This window comes from Lissotriton vulgaris, chromosome 11 (genome assembly GCF_964263255.1).
Source record: "Lissotriton vulgaris chromosome 11, aLisVul1.2, whole genome shotgun sequence".
Lineage (NCBI taxonomy): Eukaryota > Metazoa > Chordata > Amphibia > Caudata > Salamandridae > Lissotriton > Lissotriton vulgaris.
The window spans coordinates 1,070,688,543-1,070,713,579 of record NC_141699.1 but is presented as its reverse complement, the minus strand read 5'-3'; the positions used below and the strand labels follow the sequence as shown (position 1 = coordinate 1,070,713,579).

Genomic DNA, 25,037 nt, shown 5'->3' with positions numbered 1-25,037 from the left:
TTGTAAATTTGGTAACCCATGCAATATTGTAATCCCTCCCATTGATGTAAACGTCCCCTTTGGGATTTTAACACCAGCTACGATTTACCAAACTCAGGAGAAGGAGCTCTGTTTTTTTATAAGATTGTTGACCCAATTCTTTTCCTGTTAGAAAGGGTAGCTCCCTATTCCCATTTTTTGCTCTTTTCCTTCGAAGCCATTGCTCCATTTTAATGAGTCGCTCATGGAGCGTAAACTTGGTGCATGGGAAAAATCATCTTCTGCTCCTTTGATAAACCATTAGGTTTTCGACCATCACCCTCCGGTGCCAAGAGGCCCCATTTGTCCTGAGGCTTCAGCTTGCTCTAAGCAGACCCCATGGTCCTTCTACAGATCTCTGCCTGATGGTAGCTGAAACAGATTGTGGCCAGGGGGAGCCTTCAGATCCACCAATGTGAGCTAGCTTTTGGCAAGGTCCCGTGCTCCCTGGGAGATGGCCCGGATGGTTGTGCCTAGCATTCTGGGCCACCTCCAGTACCAATTTGATGCGATCTTCACGGATGCAGCAAAGCAGATCCTGCGCTCACGCCTGGACACTGTAGACTTTGTAGCAAGATCAATGGGGTCATAGATGGACATCCGCCACCATGCCAGGCTTCATTCTATGGGCATTTCAAGGCATGTTCAGGCAAATTGGATGGGCATGCTTTTTGATGTTTCCTGCTTGTTTGGCAAACATGCTGACTCTGCCCTGAAGCACTTTAAGATGGGGATGCCTACAGTTCATTACCAGGGACTAACCCCCCCTGCCCACCAGTTGGATTAGCAATAATGTAAATTTCATTGACATTCCAGGAGCATGACATTTCACCAACGTCAGCCCTCCTTGCCATCCCACTGCACCTGTACCAGTTTCTCCGACAATACAGAGAATTTGGTGGATCCTCGGCCAAGTCAACTTGGCCAGCACCGGCCCTCTTGTTCCTCCTCCTCATCCCTTGGACCACCATCTAAACCACTTTAGCTCATCTTCAAAGAAGCATGTACATCACCTTTTGTGCATAGCCAGCCAGACGGGTGGGTCCTGCAGATCATGGAGTAAGAATATGCCCTCCCTTTCCAGGAGCAACCATCCATTCCTCCTGCCCACTCTGTTTTGTAATACTAGCATGTTCGAATCATCCAGGACTTGACTTTTATGAGTAAAGTGGCAGTGGAAATGGTTCCAGAATATGAGATTGAGCAGGAAAGTTACTCTTGCTCTTTTCTTGTGCCCAAAAGGGACGGCAGGTTTTGTCTCAATCACAAATCTTATATCTTGAATGCTTTTCTTTGCAAGGAGAAATACAAGATACTGTCACCTGCACACATCTTTTTTTAAATCTTTTACTGGGAGCCTGAATGGTGTCCTTCAACCTGCAGGAGGTCTATTTCCACATAATGATCCTGCAGTTCCACATGAGGTACCTGCCTTTTGTGGTACCAGTTTGCGGTTTATCGGTTCGGCCTGACATCGGCACTTTACGTTTTTACTAAGGTGATGGAGGTGGATGCAGTGCAATTTCACATGACTAGGATACCCGTATTCCTGTATGCCAATGATTGTCTGCTAAAGGAGGGCTGCAGGTAGTTTTGGACCATCCGAATACCCTATTTTCTCTTCCTTTCAAGTTTTCAGGTTTGTAATTAACCTACCCAAGTCACATCCGTAACCAGCACAACGCCTCTTCATTGGAGCAGTGTTAGAAACAATGATTTAGAGAAAAAAGGACTCTGGTCTCCAGCGGGGAAGTGGTGTCATATCAACCTGCATGTGTTTCAAACAATTCACCTGATACTGAAGATGTTTCTGTTATCCCTTTGTTGTTGGTCACTTCAGGCCCTCAAGGATAACACAACTGTGATGTGGCACATCAACAAACAGAACAGCGTTGTCTCACGCACTCTATGTCAAAAGGTATTGAAGGTGTGGGCTTTGGCTCAGGCTCACAAGATTGGGTTGATGGTCAGTCACCTGGTAGTCTCCCTGACCGTGAGGACCAACAACCTAAGTTAGTTTCACATGGTGGATAATGAGTGACAATTTTTTCCTCTTTGGGGGTAAATCTCTGGTGGATCTCTTTATCACCTAAAAATGCTCGCCTGTTTGTGTCCTTCAATCTCCACTGAATGGAGCATTAAAGAAAGTGTTTCTCCTAAAACAGGACTTTCCCTTTCATTACACATTTCCTCTTATCTCTCTAATTCCTTGGGTTCTGAGGATATTGACTCAGAAATGGATGTAGATGATTCTAATTGTGTTGGACTAGCCGCAGATGGTATGGTATATGGATCAATTGGGTTTGACTCTGTGTCCTCTTCTCACACTTAGACTCAGAAGGGACCACCTCTTAAAGTGAGAGAGGATAGGTTCTGCTCCTCAATCTCCAGAACCTCCTCCTTGGTGCCTGAGATCATATGATTTGCCTGCAGAGGTGGTGGAGGCTATCTCAATAAATTCTATCTGTTTTAGATGTATGTCCCTTGTTGTGTCCAGGTGCACCAGGCAGAACATTGCCCCTCTTGAGTCATGTCTGTCAGATGTGTTGAACTTAGTGCTCGCTCATGCCTGGCAGGGCACTCTGAAAGGTTATCTGTTGGCCATGTTCAGAGCGACAGTTGTGAAATGAAAAAAGTACTGGGCTGTTGCTCTCCGGGCTTCTACAAGCCATTAGAAGCCTGGACCATTCCAACATCTTCAATGGAGTGCACACCATTCCAATGTTCTAATAACAAATGAATGCAACTGTTGGAAAACGGAAAAGAAATGGTAAAAGTGAGTGCCAACATATCCTGCCCACAGAAGCAGAAGAAAACTGGCCTGGATTTACCACTGCATTGCTTCATGAGGCAAAGCAGATGCTAGCCCCTCAAGAAGCAGTCTTAAATGTTATTTCATTGGAGACTGAAAGTTGCCTTAATTTCCCAGAGTTTTCTTTCCACCACTGCTCATTTTAACCTTTAGAACAATGTTGTATCCCCGCCGTGAAGATTGTTTTTTAAACATTTTGAACAAAAAACTAAAATTTAAAAACTGGACAGCAACCAGGTAGACATGCTTAATTGTTGCCTTTATACATGCATTAATGCATGTAAAGAGAGGTCTTATCTCCAGGATTCCTGCCCATGGGTGGAGATATTCAAGGTCTGGGAAGATCCCAGGGTCCCAGTCTTTCTTTGTTTACCTGACTAGTCTTTTCGAGTCCCCATTCGTCATGAGGTTTATTGAAGGGTCAATCTGAATGTTCCCTCTTTCACTGTTCATAACACCTCAAGCAAATCTTAATCTGGTTATCACTTTCCTGATGTGTAGTTTGTTCGAGCCCATGCATAGCTGCCCATTGCAACTGTTAACTATTAAGACGTTTCTGATTGCCATCACATAAGCTCAGCGTGTTAGCCAGTTACAGACTTTTTCAATTTGTTTCCATTCACTTCTTTCTTTCCAGACAAGCTGGTTCTCAGGACAAAGGCTTCGTTGTTTCCAAAGATGTGACCATATCTTCAGACCCACCACATAGGGTGAAGTGCTTGGGTATTGCTTCAAGGGGGGAGGAATCTGCGAGTAGAAATGTACATCAAAAGAAAAAGTGTCTAACTTTTGGTAACGATATTTCTGGTAGATATTCCATCCACCTGCAGATTCCTCACCTATCCCGCCCACCTCTCCATTTGAAAAGTGGTTTTAGGTCAGACAACAAGGTCCCAATTTAGCTTTCGGAGCACTGCATAACATCTTGTCAGTCTTGATGGCCTTATCTCCTCTCCACACAGGCTTCTGTTAGGTGACCTTCCTCTTTCTACTCTTGGTCAGAGGGTCTACTCAAGTCCACAGATTGGCCCTTACAGTTTCAATTTCTTCCATGATGAATTGTGTAGGTCTTCCTCTGGACAGTATGCCTCATCCTAACCTTGAGAGGCCTCCAGCAGCCAACAAAGGCCTGTCCCTTGCAAATATGGCTACCTGCTTTTGCAGAGTCTCCTTCCGAATGCAGATAAAGTGCAACCTCTGGTTGGATTAGGCAAATAGTTATCCTTCTTTTGGGATGCTGGTGCCTCTGTCCGGGGCTACTGCAATGCTGAAAACAACAGAATCGAACAGTTCCGGCCGACCGCATCAGTGCGGACCGGCGTTAGTGTTAGCAGATTCGTTAACAGTACCTTTGGTTCTGGAAACCATCACAGTTGCGATGTGAAGCGTAGCAGTGCGGCCTGCAGTGCCCTCAAGTCCCGGTGCAGGCAATAGCTCAGTGGTGGACGTCAGCGGCATTGGTGTGACCAGGGCTGCGGTGCGGAGTAAGGTGGTGCTCATTGCATTGCTGACAGGTAACGATGCAAGCAGCAGGGCCGGTTGATGGGAGATGGCGTCAGTCGGCCCACGCTGCTGCGGTGTGGGACGGGACAGTGCATCGTGTGACTTACGAGCGGTGCCCAGAAACCACAATGCAGTCACAGGAGTCGAGGTCAGTGTGCAGTGATGTCGTTGATGAGACTAGGGTAGTGGAGTGAAGCGAGGCAGCGCAGAGTATGGTGCCCACAAGTTGTGATGCAATCTGAAGAATGGTGGGGCGGCAGTCGTTGCCGTTGGTGAAACCAGGGTTGCGGTGCGAACTGTGGCAGGCCTTCTGCAGTGCCTTCAGGACACAGAGCCCGCAACGGTGTCAGTGACAGTGTCAGCTGCTTTCCTCCCTGTGGCAACTGAAACCCATAGTACCAGAGGCATTAGCCAGAGGTAAGTTAAGTCTTTGCTGCCCCTGAGAGTTCGAAAACAGGAGTCAAGCTCTATTTCAAGCCCTTGGAGATTCTCAGTGACAAGTGTGGAAAGTTCAGTCCAGTCCTTTTACTGCCCAAGGCAGAAGCAGCAACTAGATGGGCAAACCCAGCACAGCAACAACACAGCAAAGGGTCAGTACTCCTCCTGGCAGTTCTTCCAGCTCTTCGTCTTGGAAGGTTCCTTGATCCAAGCAAGTTCCCTGAAGTCTTTTATCTCCCTGAGGCCAGATAGAGGCACAAAGGATGGCGAAGCACTTTCTAAAAGTGGTATTTTCAGACTAACAATATAAAAATCATCTTTACTAAACGATGCATTCTTACATTCTGAATTCAGGCAAAATAAACTCAATTTCTCTATCTTGTCCCAATGGGAATTTATACTTATAAGATGTTACCAAATCGAAAATCACTGTATTTCACTATCAGGACATGTCAGACATGCCTGTACAAGTCCTACCTTTCACATACACTGCACCTTGCCCACAGGGGTAACTTAGGCCTACCTTAGTGGTGATTCACACGTAATAAAAGAGAAGGTTAGGGCCTGGCAAGTGGGTGCACTTGCCAGGTCGACATGGCAGACAGAACTGCGCGCAGACACTGCAGTGGAAGGTCTAAGAACCCTTGGAAAAGCTGCTTGTGTGGGTGACACAATCAGTGCTGCAGGCCCACTAGCAGCATTTGATTTACAGGCCCTGGGCACACAAAGTGCACCATACTAGGGACTTGGTAGTAAATCATATAAGCCAAATATGGATACAATAATCCATTTTCATAATTTACTAGGAGAGCATATGCACTTTAGCACTGGATACCCGTGGTACTGTGCCCAGAGTCCTAAAACCAACAAAAACGGGGTCAAAAACAGGAGGCAAAAAGCTAAGTCTGGGGGTAAACCCATTGAAAAAGCCAAGTCTAACACTAACTCATCAGCTTCTTTAGGAGTCCCATTGCAAGTAGGACCTTTAGACATTTGGCACCCATTATTCTCCACTTGTGCACTACTCAGTGACATCCAATCACTCCAGCTTGCAGTGTTCCAGTGCTACCTTGGGTCTACTGGAGGGTATGACCTGTCTGCCTTTTGTCTTTGTTAGTGTGGACGAGGACAAATCCCCTCAACTCCCTTATCTGTTTGTGGAACACACCGGCAGGGTGCATTACCAGAAGCCGCTGCGTGTGGTCAGTTCCTGCAACCTGAGCATCTTCCGCTTCCCGTTCGACATCCAGAACTGCTCCCTGACCTTCGGATCGTTCCTGGACTCAGGTACGTGAGTTGCTCCGGCTCTGGAACTGAAGTATATTAAGAGTATCAAATCATAAAATATCTATGGTTTCTAAACTATTATCCATTACTATTGCATTTACCAGTTTATATACAAGGACCATTGTTGAACGGACATAAATATCTGGCTTTTGATACCATTTACAGTTCTATGGACTCAGAGGGATGCTGTGCTTTGTGCATCCGGATATCTCAGCAAGAAGGAAGTAGGAGGTTGAACAAGGTGGAGACGAGAGGGCATTGTGATGGTGTGAAGAAGCTCAGATACATTGAGAATCAGAGCTACTTGATGCAAACACGGCATGATTATGAGTCTTGCGGTCTGAAGACCGCCAGACTCCCGAGATGTGACGGTGGCGGTCCAGCCACTGCTGCACCTGCGGTCCGGCCTCCCTATTACAGCTAGCGTGGTTGGACCACCATTGCACCACCGCAACCGACAGGGACCAGAGATCCCTGGCGGTGGCGTGGCGTGGCGGTCTTGAGCCGCAATATGCTTGGTGAGACCGCCGCAGTCCTACCAAGCATATTACACGTTTCCTCTCCACCACCGTTTTCATGGCATTTCCTAATCCATGAAAATCATGGCAGAGCGAGAACAGAGAGGGCCCTACAGGGTTCCCTTGTGCCTCAGGGCCATGGGCTGCCTGCAGGGGGGCACATGTTGTGTTCCCCTGTGTGCATGCACCCCAGTACCTGCATGGCATGGGCTGCACCAGTATATGCTGTGCGGGTACTGTGTTTGATGTGCCCATTGCGGTGTCCATTTCACAGTCACTGCTGTGGGACCGCCAAAGAACCATCCACAAGTGACAAAAAAAGTAATAATCTGCGGGACGGTGTGCACACGGGTTTAGCGGTGTGGGAGGGGGCCGCCTGTGTGGCGGTCCCCCTCCCACACTGCCAAGCTCATAACCAGTCCCTTAGTGCTCAACCAGGGATGTGAGGGGGACCGGTCTTCCCCCCTCGCCAAGGTAATTATCCCCACATTGTTATTTGAGCTTTGTTGTATGTGGCTTAAAAACACGAGGGACCTCTCCATAAGGGCAAAGTTCTGTGCCGTTTAACTGAATCGAGACAGCTTACTTGCTAGGTACACATTATAGTTTGTTTCATACAGACCAAACCAGGAGACAAACCGGAGATGGTCATTGGTGCACGCGCACACATCAACACAGCAACAGCCATGGGAATGAAAAGGTGGCTCTGGGATTTCCCCCTTCCTGTATAAGCTCTGATCTGTGTAAGAATTCAGGTACCATAAGTAAGTAAGCGTATCAAGTTTATACCCACAGCGCGCATGCTAAACCACTCCACAAGGAGTGTCACAGCGACTGGTTTGCAGAGTCACTTTGGGAGCCTACGTGGGAACCTCATGATCCTCGCCTACTCTTCCCACACTGATGGCAAGACATCACACCCACCTATGATACCAAGATGTCAATGAAACACAGACAAGGACATCAGAGCCAACAAGCATCTCAAGCATAAAGCCATCCAGCGTACACTTTTCTAGACTACATCATGCCAACTAGCAGCATCACATCTGTACCAGGAAGTTCAGAGCAAACTCAGAACCTAAGACACCTCACCAGCTCTTCCAATATAAGACACAGCTGCTTCAACCACATAAGCACACCGAGGCCTGCAACCACCCAGCAATTCCAGAAAGTGGTACAGGGCAGCAGTGTGCTATACAAATACTGCTAGCATAACAAAAACTCCAGGAGATGTGCTGGACATTAACAACACATGCTGCTCATTGGTACTCCGGAAGGGGGGCAGTGCGCACAAAGAAGCAGGCAGGGTCTTCAGGGACTGTACTTCAGGGCTGGAGATCAGGCCTGCAGATCATGGTGCAGATACATGCAGGGGGTGCAAATCAGGCTTGCAGAGCAGGCTACAGAGGCATGTAGAGGCTGCTATTCCGGTTTGCAGATCAGGCTACAAAGGCATGTGGAGGCTGCAATTCAGGTTTGCAGCTCAGACTACAGAGGCATGCGGGATGAAATTTAGGTTTGCAGATCAGGCTATAGAGGTATATGGGGGCTGCAATTCAGGTTTGGAGATCAGGCTACAGAGGCATGCGTGGGATGCAATTCAGGTTTGCAGCTCAGATTACAGAGGCATGTGGGGGATGCAATGCAGGCATACATATCAGGCTACAAAGGCATGTGGGGGTGCAATTCAGGCTTGCAGCTCAGGCTACAGATGCATGTGGGATGCAATTCAGGTTGGCAGATCAGGCTACAAATGCATGTGGGATGCAATTCAGGTTTGCAGCAATGCAGGGTTGCAGCTCAGGCTACAGATGCATGTGGGATGCAATTCAGCTTTGCAGCAATGCAGGGTTGCAGCTTAGCCTACAGATGCATGTGGGATGCAATTCAGGTTTGCAGCAATGCAGGGTTGCAGCTTAGGCAACAGATGCATGTGGGATGCAATTCAGGTTTGCAGCAATGCAGGGTTGCAGCTCAGGCTACAGATTCATGTGGGATGCAATTCAGGTTTGCAGCAATGCAGGGTTGCAGCTTAGGCAACAGATGCATGTGGGATGCAATTCAGGTTTGCAGCAATGCAGGGTTGCAGCTCAGGCTACAGATTCATGTGGGATGCAATTCAAGTTTGCAGCAATGCAGGGTTGCAGCTCAGGCTACAGATGCATGTGAGATGCAATTCAGGTTTGCAGCAATGCAGGGTTGCAGCTCAGGCTACAAATGCATGTGGGATGCAATTCAGGTTTGCAGCAATGCAGGGTTGCAGCTCAGGCTACAAATGCATGTGGGATGCAATTCAGGTTTGCAGCAATGCAGGGTTGCAGCTCAGGCTACAGATGCATGTGGGATGCAATTCAGGCTTGCAGCAATGCAGGGTTGCAGCTCAGGCTACAGATGCATGTGGGATGCAATTCAGGGTTGCAGCAATGCAGGGTTGCAGCTCAGGCTACAGATGCATGTGGGATGCAATTCAGGTTTGCAGCAATGCAGGGTTGCAGCTCAGGCTACAGATGCATGTGGGATGCAATTCAGGTTTGCAGCAATGCAGGGTTGCAGCTCAGGCTACAGATGCATGTGGGATACAATTCAGGTTTGCAGATCAGGTTATAGAGGCATGCGGGGGATGCAATTCAGGTTCGAGATCAGGCTACAGAGGCATGCAGGGATGCAATTCAGGTTTCGAGATCAGGCTACAGAGGCATGCGGGGATGCAATTCAGGTTTGCAGATCAGGCACCTGGTGCATGCATGAGAAGACGCCACATTTCTTACTCGTCACATTTTAGGTTTAATTAATCTCTCAGACCTCTGCCTCTCCATCAGGGATAATATATATAATCCATAATAATCTGGACTCTTCTGTGCTGTGGGTGCTCAGGGCTGGAATTGACACAAACTCAGGCAAACAGTGATGTCATCATTCACTACTGAGTGAGCTGATCTTAGACCTGTAGTGAGCCATCCGGCCACTACGACACACTGTCACACTTTGCAACCTCAGGGCCGGGCTTGGTCCCGAGGGTATAAATAAAAGTGCAACCAGCGCTCATGGTCGATTGCATGTACCACATCTACAGTGCCAGGTGCCCTGTTATTTGGGCACAGCTAAAAGATAAATTAACCTCGACTAGGGACCCTCTACATTTGTGACAAGGGGATCACTGAGTGGGTGTGGCTGCAGGACGGATGGTGAGAAAGCAGCGCGAGGCCTCCTAGAAGTAAAAGCCACAGCCAAAGCAGGTAAGAAGCTACAGTATCAGGACGCCTGCTACAACAGGTGAGGTGAGGCTGCCCCTAGTGAGTGAAAGTGGCACTGCAGAGAAATTCTCACAGGAACAGTGATTTTTTATTTTTTTTAAATTGAGGAACAAAACACCAATAGCCAACACTGTACACTGTACAGGCAGTACAATAACACTGACTAAATCTCACTGTAACCACCCCTCACATATGGACTCTTGGCCCTTATATAGGCAGGCTAAACCGCAGGAGAGCGCGTAGGGGGATGGACTAAAGAGGACCGAGGTGCAAAGGACTCTGCAGGGCGTTTACCTGTTAAGCGGTGCAGGCTGCAGTAACCAAGCAGTTCCACGGAGGAGTGAGTCACCATGTCAGTGCAAGCACCTGAGGAGGCAGAGGGGGTCCCAGAACGCTGTTCGCACTCCACACGTGCAGCACTATCCCCATTCAGTCAACTGGCAATCCAGGCACAGCAGCGCCTAGATGGCGGAAATGGATTAGACGGTTTGAAAACGACTTCCTTACTGCCAGTGAGACTAATGACGTGGTTAAGAGATCAGAAATGTTACACATGGGAGGGGATGAACTGTATGAGCTCTGTCAGGATTTGCCCAACACACATGATGAGCGTGACTATGATGCGGCAGTAAGAGCCCTCAACAGGGATTCCGACCCGCAGTTAAATTCAGATTACGAACACTAAGACAGGCATGGCAGCAAGAAGAGGAGACGGTAGACATGTTCTTCACAAGATTTTTCAAATTGGCAAGCTCCTGTACAGGAATTGAAAATCAATTTGAAATCAGAGCACAGCTGATTCAGGGTTGTAGTTGGTCGGAACTGCGGAAACTCATACTACGACAACCTGGCATTACACTGGATGGCATTCGGATACTAGGCAGGTCCCACGAGCTAGATGGTGCACATGCCGAGAAATGGAATCTGCCTTGGCACGAAGAACCACTTTGGTTTTTTTTTAGTCCTCATCACGCAAAGTTTCGAGAAATAGAGTGGTGTAGCAAGGTAACCACTTGAAGAGAGCTTTTCTTGATGGTCTGTACCTTCCATGGTCCTTCCCCGGCACTAGGATCATTCTATATCCTACGTGGGGGTATCCTACCGGCTTGTTAAGCATCTCTTCCGCGGCTTGCCCACTCATTTCATTGTTAAGTACTCTGTAACCGATACTCAAAACTATTAATGCGCTTAATCATTGGACTTCAAAGGGTCGCTGAATCATGATTTATTACACTCTCTCAGCCCAGTACTGTTCCCAAATATTACAAAACTCCAATATTTTGCTATATGGCCCGCTTTATCCAATTGATTTATTCTAATGACTGAATTCAACCATTCTTCTACTGTAGGGGGAAGGGAGTTAACCCACTTTATACAGATCTCACGTCTGGCTGCTAAAACCAACAGAAATAATAATTTCCTTTGCCTTTTGTTAAAATTAGATCCCCCAGTATCGTCTAATTTCACCCCAAATAATATCAGTTGGGCGCTTACCTCTATTTCTTGATGGAGGACATCAGAGAGGATCTTACCTACATTCTCCCAGTAGGACTGGAGGTGCGGGCACTGCCAAAACATGTGGATGTCATCAACTCTTTCTTCGCTGCATTTAGAGCAACTCCTTACTCTCCATTTGTTCATTTTTGACAACCTCTTAGGTGTCCAGTACGCTCTGTGCAGAAGAACCACTTTGTTGCCAAAGGCAGGCCAGGCTAGAGCCAAAGAGGAAAGGGTGGAGGCCATCTGGAATTGGGCTGGAAGAGGACGAGGTAATGCCAATGCACACCTGGGCGAGAAAGCGTGTAGCACCGGCAGAATGGAGAATCACCCGCAAATTGGGTGCCCAGCCATTGAAAGACCCTGTCTGAAGTGTTGGCTAACTAGGACACTGCAAGAGTGTGTCAGAGTAACACTCGGACAGCCGGCACAAGAGGAAAGACCAAGAGGTGTGGGTATGTCCAACTGATCTCAGAAGGAGTAGAAACACTGGATCACCAAGAAATTTTATGCCAACAAATTCACCTCTTGGTAGAGGATGAGGAAGAAGAAGAGATATTCACCATCTCCTTCACAGGACGAACAAATCAAAAGAAACTGTTCATGGCAAAATAACATCTAAGACCAAATTTCATGTCACCCAGGACAGCTCAGGCACACTGTTGGGCTGTCACACAGCACAGGACCTGGGATTAGTAATGTTTGCATGATAAGTCCACCAATCGCATGCTGATGAAATCCTGTCAGAATTCCCAGAGTTATTTGAAGGGCTCAATGCTTGAAAGACACTGAGGTAAAACTACACATCGACTGTTCAGTCTAGCGTGTAGCTCTATGACATGGATGAGTACATATTCATCTGCGATCCCTTGTAGAGGCCGAGTTGGAGAAGCTGGAAAGGGTGGGGGTAATTGAGAAGGTGCCGTGGCCTACAACGTGGATGTCCCCATTGGTGATCGCTCCCAAAACCAAGCAGCCTGGAGCAATAAGGTTGTGTGTTGACATGCGGTTACCAAATAAGGCAATATGCAGAGAGAGACCTATTACACCTTTAACTGATGAAATTGTCACTGACATTAATGGGGCAAAATGGTTTTCGAAAGTAGACCTTAACTCCAGATACCACCAACTAATGTTAGATGAATAAAACTGCTACATAACATTGTTTTCAACGCATGTGGGGTTGAGAAGATTCAAACGGCTTAGTTGTGGAGTGTCCTTCGGCAGCAAAGGTATTCCAGTGTGCTATACGAGAAGCCCTCTTAGGACTAGTAGGAGTCATAAATGTCAGTGATGATGTAGATCAAGGGCTGACTGTACACAAAGACAAGTGTGCCTTCTACACCAATTAGGTGGAATTCTTTGGAAACAAATTTTCAAAGGTGGGCCTACAAGTGGATCCAGCAAAAGTTGAGGCCATAAGGGCGGATGCCATTCCCCAGAACCAGACAGTGATGCAAAGTTTTTTAGGGATGGCAACTTATTGCGGAAGGTTTATTCCTTATCTAGCAACCATCTCTGAGCCCCTGAGGGCTCTCACAAAACAAAATGCCCAATGGTCAAGTGCAACATCTCAAGTGTTTCAGGAGGTGAAGGGGGCACTACTAAAGGGAGCCACAGAAGCATACTTCAGCCCAGGGAGTCCCATTGAGCTCAAGTGGATGCCATTCCCGTAGGACTAGGAGCGGTCCTCCTGCAACAAGACCTTCAAAGAGAATGGGTACCGATTGCTTATGCAAGCAAGGCGCTGTCAACTGTAGAGACGAGATATGCACAAATTCAACAGGAGGCGCTAGCCATCAGAGGGGCTTGCCAACACTTCAATATATACCTATGTGGGCACAAGTTCCATGTGATCACGGATCACAAGCCGCTGGTACCACTATTCAGAGGAACTGCAAGAAATGGGTCACCACGGATTGAACGGTGGGCAGTACGGCTCCAGCAGTAGGACTTTTGAGTGGTTTACTGCCCAGGAATAAATAACCCGGAGGACTATCTGTCGTGCCACCCCCTGGCAGTTGACCCCAGGAATCAGCAAGACATTCATAGAGGGGTTTGTGAAGCTGATTACTGAATTATCATGCCAGAGGGTATTGTCTCTCGCTGAGATAGTTGAAGCCACCAAGGAAGATGAGTGTCTATGTGCTGTGAAAGAAGTACTGAGGGAACATCGTTGGAAGAACTTTCTAGCCAGAGTATGTTGGTTATACGGATGAGGAAAGAGAGGCCAGAACAAGCATCTGGAAGTGCAGGGATAAACTCAGCGAAAGCGTGAAAGGGCTGGTGTTGCGAAGCCAACAAATTGTGAGAACAGTTGAGGTGGCCCATCAGGTTCATCAGGGTCTACCCAAAACAAAAGCAAGGTTACAGGCCAAGGTGTGGTTTTACAGGGTGGACCAGATGATTGAATAATTTGTGAGCGTTTACCATTCCTGTCTAATCACTGCAAGAGAACCCCCAACAATGTCGGTATTTACAGAAAGTCCCAGCACACAACCATGGTATCTATAAGCATGGATTTCTGGAGTTTTCCAGAAGGGTACTTAACGCTACTCGCAATTGAGAGTTACTCCAAATTTACGGTGGTGGTAATAGTTCAATCAACTGCTTTTGAGAGCACAAGCCAGCGCTGGCCAAGATCTTTGTCATGCTTGCGCTGCCACACAAGATCAGAACGGATAATGGTCTGCCGTTTCATGGCCAGGAATTTAAAGACTACATGTATCATTTAAACATTAAACACCAGCGAGTGACTCCCCAGTGGCCTCAAGCTAATGGGGAGGTTGAAAGATTCATAAGAACCCTAAATAAAGCACTCAGAATTGGAGTTGATCAAGTAGCGGAGATGGAAGGGTGTCTCCATCAATTCCTGCGGGCATATAGACAAATGCTACATAGTACCACGGGGTGCTCGCCTTGCAAGTTAATCGTGAAGAGGCCTGTGTGGGACCTAATTCCAGTGAGTGATAAGTGGAGGCCAGGAGTGCTAGACAGTGCAGCTGCACAGGCGAAGAGAAAAAGAAACAATGACCGGACCAGCCACAAGGGGAGTGCTCCAGAGTCAGATATCCGTCCAGGGGAATGTCGTGGTAAGTGATTGAAGTGAAAGGAACTATGATCACTGTCAAAAGAGGAGAGTGTTTGCAATCAAGGAATGCGTCCTTGTTCAAGTAGATCACAGTGCCTCAAGAACCTGTGGGGTGGGTGAGCTGGTACCTCCACTAGAACCAGGTCTGGAGGATGTATGACGTTACAACGCATACTTTTACAACGCACACCTTTACAACGCATTTTTTACAACGTAACATCCATTACAACGCATGCCATTACAACGCATGCAATTACAACAAATTTTTAAAAACTACCTTTACAACACATTCCATTACAACGCATACTACCTGTACAACACATACCATCACAACGCATACCATTACATTGCATGTATGGGAAGTATTGGATAGTGTAGGGGTAAAAATTACTATTCTAACTCCAGGGGGTGCAACATTAGGGTAAGTGTTGGATAGTGTAAGGGTACTATGCGTTGTGATAGTATGCGTTGTAATGGTATGCGTTGTAATGAATGCGTTGTAATGACATGCGTTGTAGTGGTATGCGTTGTAGTGTCATGCGTTGTAATGGTTGAGTTGTAATGGCATGCGATGTAATGGATGTTGCGTTGTAAAAGTTTCGCTGTACTGGTAGTGCGTTGTAAAAGTTGCGTTGTAAAGGTTGTTTCCCGGTCTGGAGGAGGAAGAACTGGGGATACCAAGTCAGGGAGAAGATGGGGTGAACGAGGAACTTCCTGAGAGATCTGAAGCACGTCTTTCCAGTCCATCAATCAGTGTGCCCGAACCGAGAGGGCACCGGTGTCCCAGAGAAGATATTCCTATCAGTTAAGAGCAAATCCCCGGCCCAGCCAAAGACTGAAAGACTTTGTGTGCTGCGAGCCGTGGACCTTACTGAAACTGTATTTGCCACATTGTACATTATTTTGTATTTGTTGTTTCTGGTACTAAAGGGTATGAGGGTTGCAGTGAGCCATCCGGCCACTATGATACACTGTCACACTTTGCAGCTTCAGGCCGGTCTCGGATATAATTAAAAGTGCAACCACCGCTCGTGGTTGATTGCACGTACCAAATCTGCGGTGCCAGGTGTCCTGTTATTTGCTTCAGGGGCGGCCTTAGGCATGTGAAAGCTGTGCACCTGCAGAGGGCCACCAAGCCCCAGGGGCCACCACGCCAATATATATCCTTAGTATAATAATCCTCTGAGGATGGATACATGTTTGCGTGGCGGCCCCTGGCAGGGATTTGGTGGCCTCCGGCTGTGTTCCACTTCCAAACACCCTGACCCCCCTCTTCCCTGGCCTCCGCGCTCCGCCCCACCTGGACCCCCTCTTCCGGGGCCCCTACCTACACTCCCTGCCCAGGGCAACCATGAGCCTAGAGCCGTCCCTGTTTGCTGCACAGCTATTAGCCTTAAAGATAAATTAGCCTCGACTAGGGGCACTCTACAGGACCCATAAAGGTAATTTCCATCACTGTCATCTACCTCTTGTCAGCAGTCTTGTTCCTTTCTCAATGGGAGGGTTCCCGTACTCAGAGATGTGTGACTACTGACTGCTGTGTCCTCCCTGGTGGCTGGCACAAGCGAAGGTGAGCTTATAACATGGACCGAGTTTGGCAGGGTATATCATATGTTCATTGCAACTGGGGGTCTTGTGTTAATTTTAAAAGCCCTTTAGATTCCTTGAATGGACTACAGTTTAGAGATTTGAGTGCATATATGGGGTTCAGACGGGCTTCATTTGCTTGCAGGGATTGCGGAGCAAGGCGCCGGGTACATGCAAAAACTTCAGGCCAGGGTTTCGGGTGGCTACAGGTGCTGAAGATCAGGGCATTGGGTGCATGCAAGAACCACAGGCGAGGGCTTCGGGTGTCTACAGGTGCTAAAGATCAGGGCATTGGGTGCATGCAAGAACCACAGGCGAGGGCATCGGGTGGCTACAGATGCTGAAGATCAGGGTAGTAGGTACATTCAAGAACCACAGGCGAGGGCTCAGGCGGCTACAGATGCTGAAGATCAGGGTAGTAGGTACATTCAAGAACTACAGGCGAGGACTTTGGGTGACGACGCGTGCTGAAGATCGGGGCGTTGAGTGCATGCAAGAACCACAGGCAAGGGCTTCGGGTGGCTACAGAGGCTGAAGATCAGAGTAGTAGGTACATTCAAGAACTACAGGCGAGGACTTCGGGTGACTATGCGTGCTGAAGATCGGGGAGTTGAGTGCATGCAAGAACCACAGGCAAGGGCTTCGGGTGGCTACAGAGGCTGAAGATCAGGGTATTAGGAGCATGCAAGAACCACAGGCGAGGACTTCGGGTGGCTACAGGTGCTGAAGATCGGGGCGTTGGGTGCATGCAAGAACCACAGGCAAGGGCTTTGGGTGGCTACAGAGGCTGAATATCAGGGTATTAGGTGCATGCAAGAACCACAGGCGAGGACTTCGGGTGGCTACAGGTGCTGAAGATCGGGGCTGTTGGGTGCATGCAAGAACCACAGGCGAGGACTTCAGGTGGCTACAGGTGCTGAAGATCAGGTCGTTGGGTGCATGCAAGAACTTCAGGCCAGGGCTTCGGATGGCTACAGGCGCTGAAGATCGGGCGTTGGGTGCATGCAAGAACCACAGGCGAGGGCTTCGGGTGGCTACAGGTACTGAAGATCAGGGTATTAGGTGCATGCAAGAACCACAGGCGAGGACTTCGGGTGGCTACGCGTGCTGAAGATCGGGGCGTTGAGTGCATGCAAAAACCACAGGCAAGGGCTTCCGGTGGCTACAGAGGCTGAAGATCAGGTATTAGGTGCATGCAAGAACCACAGACGAGGGCTTCGGGTGGCTACAGGTGCTAAAGATCAGGTCGTTGAGTGCATGCAAGAACCACAGGCAAGGGCTTCGGGTGGCTACAGAGGCTAAAGATCAGGGTATTAGGTGCATGCAAGAACCACAGACAAGGGCATCGGGTGGCTACAGAGGCTGAAGATCGGGCGTTGGGTGCATGCAAGAACCACAGGCGAGGACTTCGAGTGGCTACAGGTGCTGAAGATCGGGTCATTGGGTGCATGCAAGAACTTCAGGCCAGGGCTTCGGATGGCTACAGGTGCTAAAGATTGGGGCACTGTGAGCATGCAAGAACCACAGGCCAGGGCTTTGGGTATCTACAGGTGCTGAAGATCAGGCGTTGGGTGCATGGACGAACTACAAGCCAGGGCTTCGGGTGGCTATAGGCACTGAAGATTGGGTCCTTGGGTGCATGTGAGAACTACAGGTCAAGGCTTCAGGTGACTACAAGTACTGAAGATTTGGGCGTTGGGTCCATTCAAGTATGACAGGCCAGGGTTTCGGGTGGCCATAGGTGCTGAAGATCGGGGTATTGGGTGTATGCAAGCACAACAGGCCAGGGTTTTGGGTGCCTACAGGTGCTGAAGATCGGGGCATTGTGTGCATGCGAGCACAACAGGCCAGGGCTTTGGGTGGCTACAGGTGTTGAAGATCGGGGCATTGGGTGCATGCAAGAACCACAGGCCAGTGCATGGGGTGGCTGCAGGTGCTGAAGATCGGGGCATTGGGTGCATGCAAGAACTATAGGCCCAGGCTTCAGGTAGCTATAGGCACTGAAGATGGGGACTTTGGGTGCATGTGGGAACTACAGGCTAGGATGTAAGTTGTATACAAGCAGTACTGGTCAGAGCATCATACGCATGCAAGACCTGCAGGCAGCGGCATAGGTTGCATACAGACAGCATTGATCAGACATAGGGTACGTGTAGACGTTTCAGGCTGAGGGCCTCATTACAGGCCCATTGCACCATCAGTGCGTCACTTTCTGTGACACCGTAATACGCAATGGGCTTGCCCATATTTACACGGCCAAGTGCAGTCACCCTGCGTGAACCTTTCATGGCCTTGGAAATATGAGCCCCTTTTATGCATTATTCTACATGAAAGGGACGTTCCGTGGGTGTTGCTGTGGGTGTTCCCACTCAACATGTATGAAACCTGACACATTCCCAGATTTACAACATTTTGTAAGGCTGGGAATACCTGGGACTCGTACTCCTCCCCAGGGCGCATGCATAGAAGGAAGAAAATGCCATTGATGATTGTTTCTGTGCAGAAAGGTATCCCTTCCTGCACAGAAACAATCTTCTCTGCAACACAGGCACCCTTGCAACATGGCGCAAGGTTGCTGGCGGTAACACATGGCAACCAACTGTGCGCCAGCACAGGGGAAAGCTCACGGACTCATTGTATTGTTGTTAATATGACGTATTCTTGTTCTTATAAAATGACGCAGCTTGGCTTAGCAAAATGCATTTTGTTGTAAATGAGGCCCTGTTTGTTGGGAAAAACCAAAGGTGGTGATGGGCGGAGCGTTGACAATATAAGCACTCACCCCCAGTCACAGATCTGGGTTTAATCCATCACCATTCTTTAGCCCACTCTGCCACCCCAGTTCAGACATGGCCATATGCAAATCAGCCTTGACCCTGTGCCTCATGGGAACAGTCCAGCCCGAACTGCCAAGCCATGTCTTCCCTGGACCGGAATCAAGCTTCCCAGGACCGGTTTCTGGCATTACAGCCGTCTTCAGCCAGGATAGCTTGACTCCAGTGGCATTGAGTACAGAGCCAGGTTTTCGGTGTATCCAACAGCACACAGACTTGCAGATAATATCTTTATGTGAACCTATGGATTGGCAACCTTAGATCAGTGGTTTAAAGGCTGGGACCTGCTCTGAGAGTAGCCTGCAGTGTGCAAAGTGTCTGAGTGTTGCACGAGGTGAACAGCTTGCAAGGGCCTCTTCTGAGTTATCACAGTAAAGTGAATATAAAAAGGATGGATGGAATGCTTGAATTAATCTAAGACACTGGTAAGTACTCTGGGCCGCACTCTGGACCATCCTAGTTTTGCACACCATCACATCGGGTAGATTATGACTGCCTGTCTCTCTTGCAGTTCATCACATCAAGCTGGGCCTGCTCCCGTCGTTCGACCGCATTGAAAACTTCTGCAGAGAGACACTGACCTCCCAAGGCGAGTGGGAGCTGGTGAAAATTGAGAGGTGGTTCAGTGACAGCATGCCGGAAAAGATTACATACAATGTAAGTGGTTCTCTGTTATTGACCCACTCTGGGCCACTAAACCTTTGTGTCTCTAACTGGTTGAGTCATATTCTAACCAGGATGACTGGTGCTTATGGGAGAGCGTATTCCATGTACAATGTAAGCACAATTGTCATACTAGTATCAATGAATCAATCAGTGCTTGTTACGCGTGGCTACTCACCCGTGATGGTCTCATGGCACTGGGAGGTGGCGAGCGAGCAAGGCATGGCGTTCCGAGATTTGGCGGCGAGGTAGGAAAAGGATCTTCCTCTGGTCCTGCAGAACCGAGGGACAGTGGCAAGTGACCAGTTGAGAAGAGGTGTCTGAAGGTTGCATGGAATGAGATGCGTTGGAGGGCTTTATAGGAGTGTATGAGGAGCTTGAAGGTGACTTTTGTTTACTGGGAGCCATTGGAGCTCTCGTAGGTGACCGTCTTCCTGGCCTCAGTGGGGATCCATCTGAAGGTTTTTAAAGCAGGCGACGAGTGTGGAAGCATGAAGCGGTGACGCCGTTGATCTGGTGGTTCATGGTAAGCGAAGAGTCTTGTATGATGCAGAGGTCTCATGCATGGTCAGTGGGTGTGGGGTGTACATAGCTCGGCGGGCCACCGGGAGTTGTTTGCTAGTAAGTATAGACCTGTTGCCTGCCAATAACCACAATTCCAGCAGATGGCTAGATATTGTGAGCTACAGGCGACACATGGGCTAAAGAAGTATCTTTTCCAAGTGCTGTTTCAATCAAGCCGTAGAACCAGCCTCAGGTCTCCAGGTCATTAACCGTATGGCCCACTAAGCCAGCTCAAGTCTCTGTATCATTAAACAAATAGTTCCTCTTGCCCTCTGCATCATCACATACAGACCCCGTTGAATACCTTAAACCAAAATATAATTTAAAGTATAGACCTCCACTCCTTTGATAGGGGGATTTCAACTGTTTGTTGGCTGGGGAAAGGGATAGACAGCCCCTCAGGCAGGATACGAAACCACAAATGACCTCCTCCCTGCTGGAGGTGATGTCTAATTTGGGGTTGCTGGATGCATGAAGAGGTCACAGACCATTCGATTCGATAAAGCCTTCACCTGCCACTCGCCTACACACTACAAGTGTGTATGCCAACTTAGGGCGAACAAAGCGATACAAAAGGGGATGATGGACGGAGCGTTTGAGCAAATCAAACACTCAACCCCAGTCAAATGATCTGGGTTTAATCCATCACCATTCTTTAGCTCACTCAGCCACCCCAGTTCAGACATGGCCATATCCCCTTTTGTTACGCTTTGTTCGCCCTAAGTTGGCAGGGTATGCTCAGACGTGAGTCCCTTGCTCACTTGGCCACTGGATTCAAGAAAGCCTGTCTGATGAGGATTATGAATCCGAAACCGGTCCCAGGATGCTTGTTTCAGGTCAAGGGAAGACATGGCTTGGCAGTTCGGGCTGGACTGTTCCCATGAGGCACAGGGTCAGACTAATTTGCATATGGCCATGTCTGAACTGGGGTGGCTGAGTGAGCTAAAGAATGGTGATGGATTAAACCCACATCAGTTGACTGGGGGTGAGTGTTTGATTCGCTCAAATGCTCCGCCCACCATCCCCTTTTGTATCGCGTTGTTCGCCCTAAGTTGGCAGGGTATGCTCAGACGCGAGTCCCTTGCTCACTTGGCCACTGGATTCAAGATAGCCTGGCTGATGAGGATTATGAATCCGAAACCGGTCCCAGGATGCTTGTTTCCGGTCCAGGGAAGACATGGCTTGGCAGTTCGGGTTGGACTGTTCCCATGAGGCACAGGGTCAGACTGATTTGCATATGGCCATGTCTGAACTGGGGTGGCTGAGTGAGCTAAAGAATGATGATGGATTAAACCCAGATCAGTTGACTGGGGGTGAGTGTTTGATTCGCTCAAACGCTCCGACCATCATCCCCTTTTGTATCGCTGTGTCAGAAAGTCCGGCACGGAAAGGCTGTCGGAATCCGACAAATCCCGGCTGCGAAAACGCCGTCCATAGGGGGTTACGGTGCGGTTATGACTGACAGGTAAACTCCGAGAACCGGTTGGAACCAAGTCAGAATGACTGGTGTACATTACGACCGCGAATATCATAATCAGGCGGCCAGACCGTAAACCAATGATTCAGTGAGAAAGCTTTCGACTGTTGGGCGGAGGCTTTCCGACTAAAATTGTGATCAACCCCATCATGTATTGTATACTCTGCTATTGTAATATCGAAGTGCTGCATTGCAGTTTGTTGTTTCTCGTGTGTAATTCCATTAATAACATTTTTTTTTTAAGTATACACCTTCATGCCCTTTGACCTGGAGATAATTGACGTCTGGTCTACTCAGGTGTGTTTGTTCATGCATTGTTGGTGTCAGTCTAAAGATATTTCAGTGTGGGACCTTTACTTGCCTTGTGGCGATAGTGATGTGTTCTTCTCCCCATAAGTCACGTGTTGTGGACTCCTGGGACTCCGTTCTGCAAGTAACGTGCATGGGTGTTTGTCACCTTAGATCATTCTGAAGCGCCGGCCTAGCGTCTACGTGGTGAACCTGCTGATCCCCAGTGCCTTCCTGATGCTGATCGATGTTCTGAGCTTTAACTTGCCTCCCCACACTGTGGATCGGGCTTCCTTCAAGATGACGCTCCTGCTAGGCTACACCGTCTTCCTGCTGATCCTGAATGATCTGCTCCCTGCAACGGCCAGTGGGACCCCGCTGATTGGTACGAACATGCAATAACTCTTAACTCAGCCTCAAGTGCCTGCAATGTCACTCGAGTGATGGGATGGTGGGGGCATGGGTTGCTTCAAGAGTGGGAGTGTCCATCAGGTAGAACCTCAGCTCCCTATCAATTTATCAATTAGCTACCAGTATGTCCTCCTTTTGTTGTGATCATTAGCGATCAAGCGATCAATGCTATTTTAAGCTTTTCTTTTACCAAACTAACTAGAAGCTGGTGCTTTTTCAGAAACAAAAATTGATTTATCCAGACCTGGGCACAAAAGTGGTCTCTTTGCCAACTTTTTCCTCTGCCCGTACCATATGAGCCCAAATCCACCTGTTCCGGGCAAACTCTTGGGAATCCCAGGTCTGCACAAAATATGCAGCAAATCACCACCTAGACTTTTTCACGGGGGAGTCATTTTATGTTGGGTGGGCTGGTTGCTTTGTGGCTGGTGCAGCGGAGTCCCCGTCTCTGCCAACCCAAGTTTCAAGTTTATTTTTATTATGTTTTGGCTCTCATCGAGGGCCACATAAAAGACATACCACCAATACAAGCAATAATACATCAAACACAATATTTCTAGTACATATGTCGATCAAGTCCAAAAATCATTCATTAAAGTAGGCACAAAGAGGAGCTGGCACAATAAATAAATAACATTAATAAATATCTAAAAAACTTTTAAAAAATTTAAAAATGAAGAAGCAGAACACTTCATTTGGAGGCCAATATAAAGATTGCACAAAAATATTTAGGGTAGATATACCTAAGCGGAGACAGATAGGTTTTAGCCATTTAAGGCGCAAAGTGCGAAGTGCTGGGCAGATCAACAGAACATGCATACGGTCCTGTATACCAATATTACAAAAATTGCACATATTGGATGAACCGTGCCATTTAGAGAGAAGTACATTTAATGGCAATAGATCGTACCGAAGAAGGAACCAAAATCTTCTGATGCCATGGGGTAAGTTCCATAAAACATAATTTACTGCTTTTTTGGCAACAAATGAGTTAAGGAGAAGATCACAACCCCCTTTTCCTTGTAATATGTTTTTATCGGTTAGAAAGCATAGTTCCCATGATGCCTGTTTTAGCAGGGTTTTTAGTTGTACTGGAGAGTACTGGAACAAAGTACCTTCCTCCAACCTCAGAATAGTCACAGCTTTTCTGAAGTTCTTTACAAGTAATGAAAACTCTTTAAAGTTGCCTAATAATTCACTCTTCAGCAGAGCCCTCATTGTCCCCGGTTCCGCTCTGGCTAGAGAGGCCACCCATCGTACCAGGGCACAGAGCCCCTGCACCCAGCTACCCCTTAGCCCAAACTCAAGTCTGCATGCTGCTAAAGAGCAGTTAGTATTTAGGGACGCGAGGGATCTCAGAAGTTTCCCTTCGATTTTATTGCAGAAATCCCATAGTTTTATATCTATGAGTTCAATGCCGTAAATAAGGGTAGCGGGAATCTTAGCCTTATATACTTCAAGCAGACAGGCAAAGTGTCTTTTGCCAGTTGCTGAGTAGAGTGTTTTAAGGCCATTGCCATGTGCTATAGCCTTTCGTGCACAGTGTTCGATGTGAGGCCTCTCGCTCATGTTGGCCGCGATGATTTTCCCCAAAAAGGTGTAAGTTTTAACGACCTCCAATTTTTGGCCACCGATGTGCCAGCCGAAGTTTTCCGAGCGGCACTTCCTTTTCCCCCCTATACACATAATTTTGCTTTTGGTGATGTTAATTTTCATAGAGTGGGAGACTGCAAAAGCATTAAGGGCTTGCAACCTATTTGCCAAACCTTTAGGTGTCAAATCAAGGAGGAGGATGTCATCAGCGTACATCAAACAAGAAACAGAGGCCCCCCCTATCACTGGAGCAATGCCCTCACAGGCCGCCACCACGGCAGGCAAATCCTGCGTATATAGGGAGAACAAAAGGGGCGCTAGAAGACAGCCTTGCTTTAGACCGTTAAGGGAAGAGATACGATCCGAAAGACCCCTTTCCCCCCCCTGCAGCACCCTACACCATGTTTCCGTATGTAATGAGCGGACAAGCTCTAACAAGTACGGGGGTACTCCAAGAAAGGATAATTTTCTCCACAGCGTTCTACGATTTACTCTGTCGAACGCTGTGGAGAAATCAATGAAGGCTGCATAAACAAATCCCCGTCTTACTTTCGTATACTTGTCAGCTATTACGTGCAGGGCGGTTAAATTATCTAACGTGCCATGTTCCTTACGGAATCCCGTTTGTTCGCGTGGTAAAATATTGCTCTCGTCAACCCAGTCGGAAAGTAGATTTAAGAGACATTTCGCAAAAATCTTGCCGACTGAGTCGAGGAGCGCAATCAGGCGGTAGTTACTGGGGATTTCCCTTGCACCCTTCTTGAAGATGGGTATCAAAATACTACCCCTCCAAGATGCTGGAACCCTTTTCGTCTCAAAACAGGATTTGAATAGAGGGTAAAGAATTTTACTCCAGAGTAGAGGCTCCTGCTTGAGAACAGTCATGGGGAGTTCGTCCGGTCCCATTGCACCGGACGAGCGCATATTTTTTATGGCCGCTACTATTGTTTCCTCTGTGGGATAGATAATTTCACCTTCAGAGGTTACATCAGGGAAGTTAGTATCCTCTATAATACCATTCCCCCCGTAGAGCTCCCAAATATAGGAAGACCAGACATCTTCGGCAATACCAGCTGCGTGCTGCAAGCCAAATTTAAGGAATGACTCTGGAGGCATTTTTCCTTCAAAGTGGTTCCCCTCTTCATAGGAGGAGCCACTTTGAGGCAGCAATCAGTGATTTCAGGTCCATCATCCCATTGGAA

General features: G+C 48.0%; 1 protein-coding gene across 1 annotated transcript in view; it reads left to right on the top strand.

Moving 5' to 3' along the window:
* The window catches only part of LOC147684109 (5-hydroxytryptamine receptor 3A-like), a 57,883-nt gene that overhangs the window by 25,451 nt on the left and 7,395 nt on the right, over nt 1-25,037 (top strand). The window contains exons 5-7 of the mRNA XM_086942601.1: nt 5,889-6,058; nt 19,351-19,496; nt 22,006-22,216. Coding sequence (XP_086798727.1) covers nt 5,889-6,058; nt 19,351-19,496; nt 22,006-22,216 — 527 coding nt within the window. The remainder of the gene's footprint in view (nt 1-5,888; nt 6,059-19,350; nt 19,497-22,005; nt 22,217-25,037) is intronic.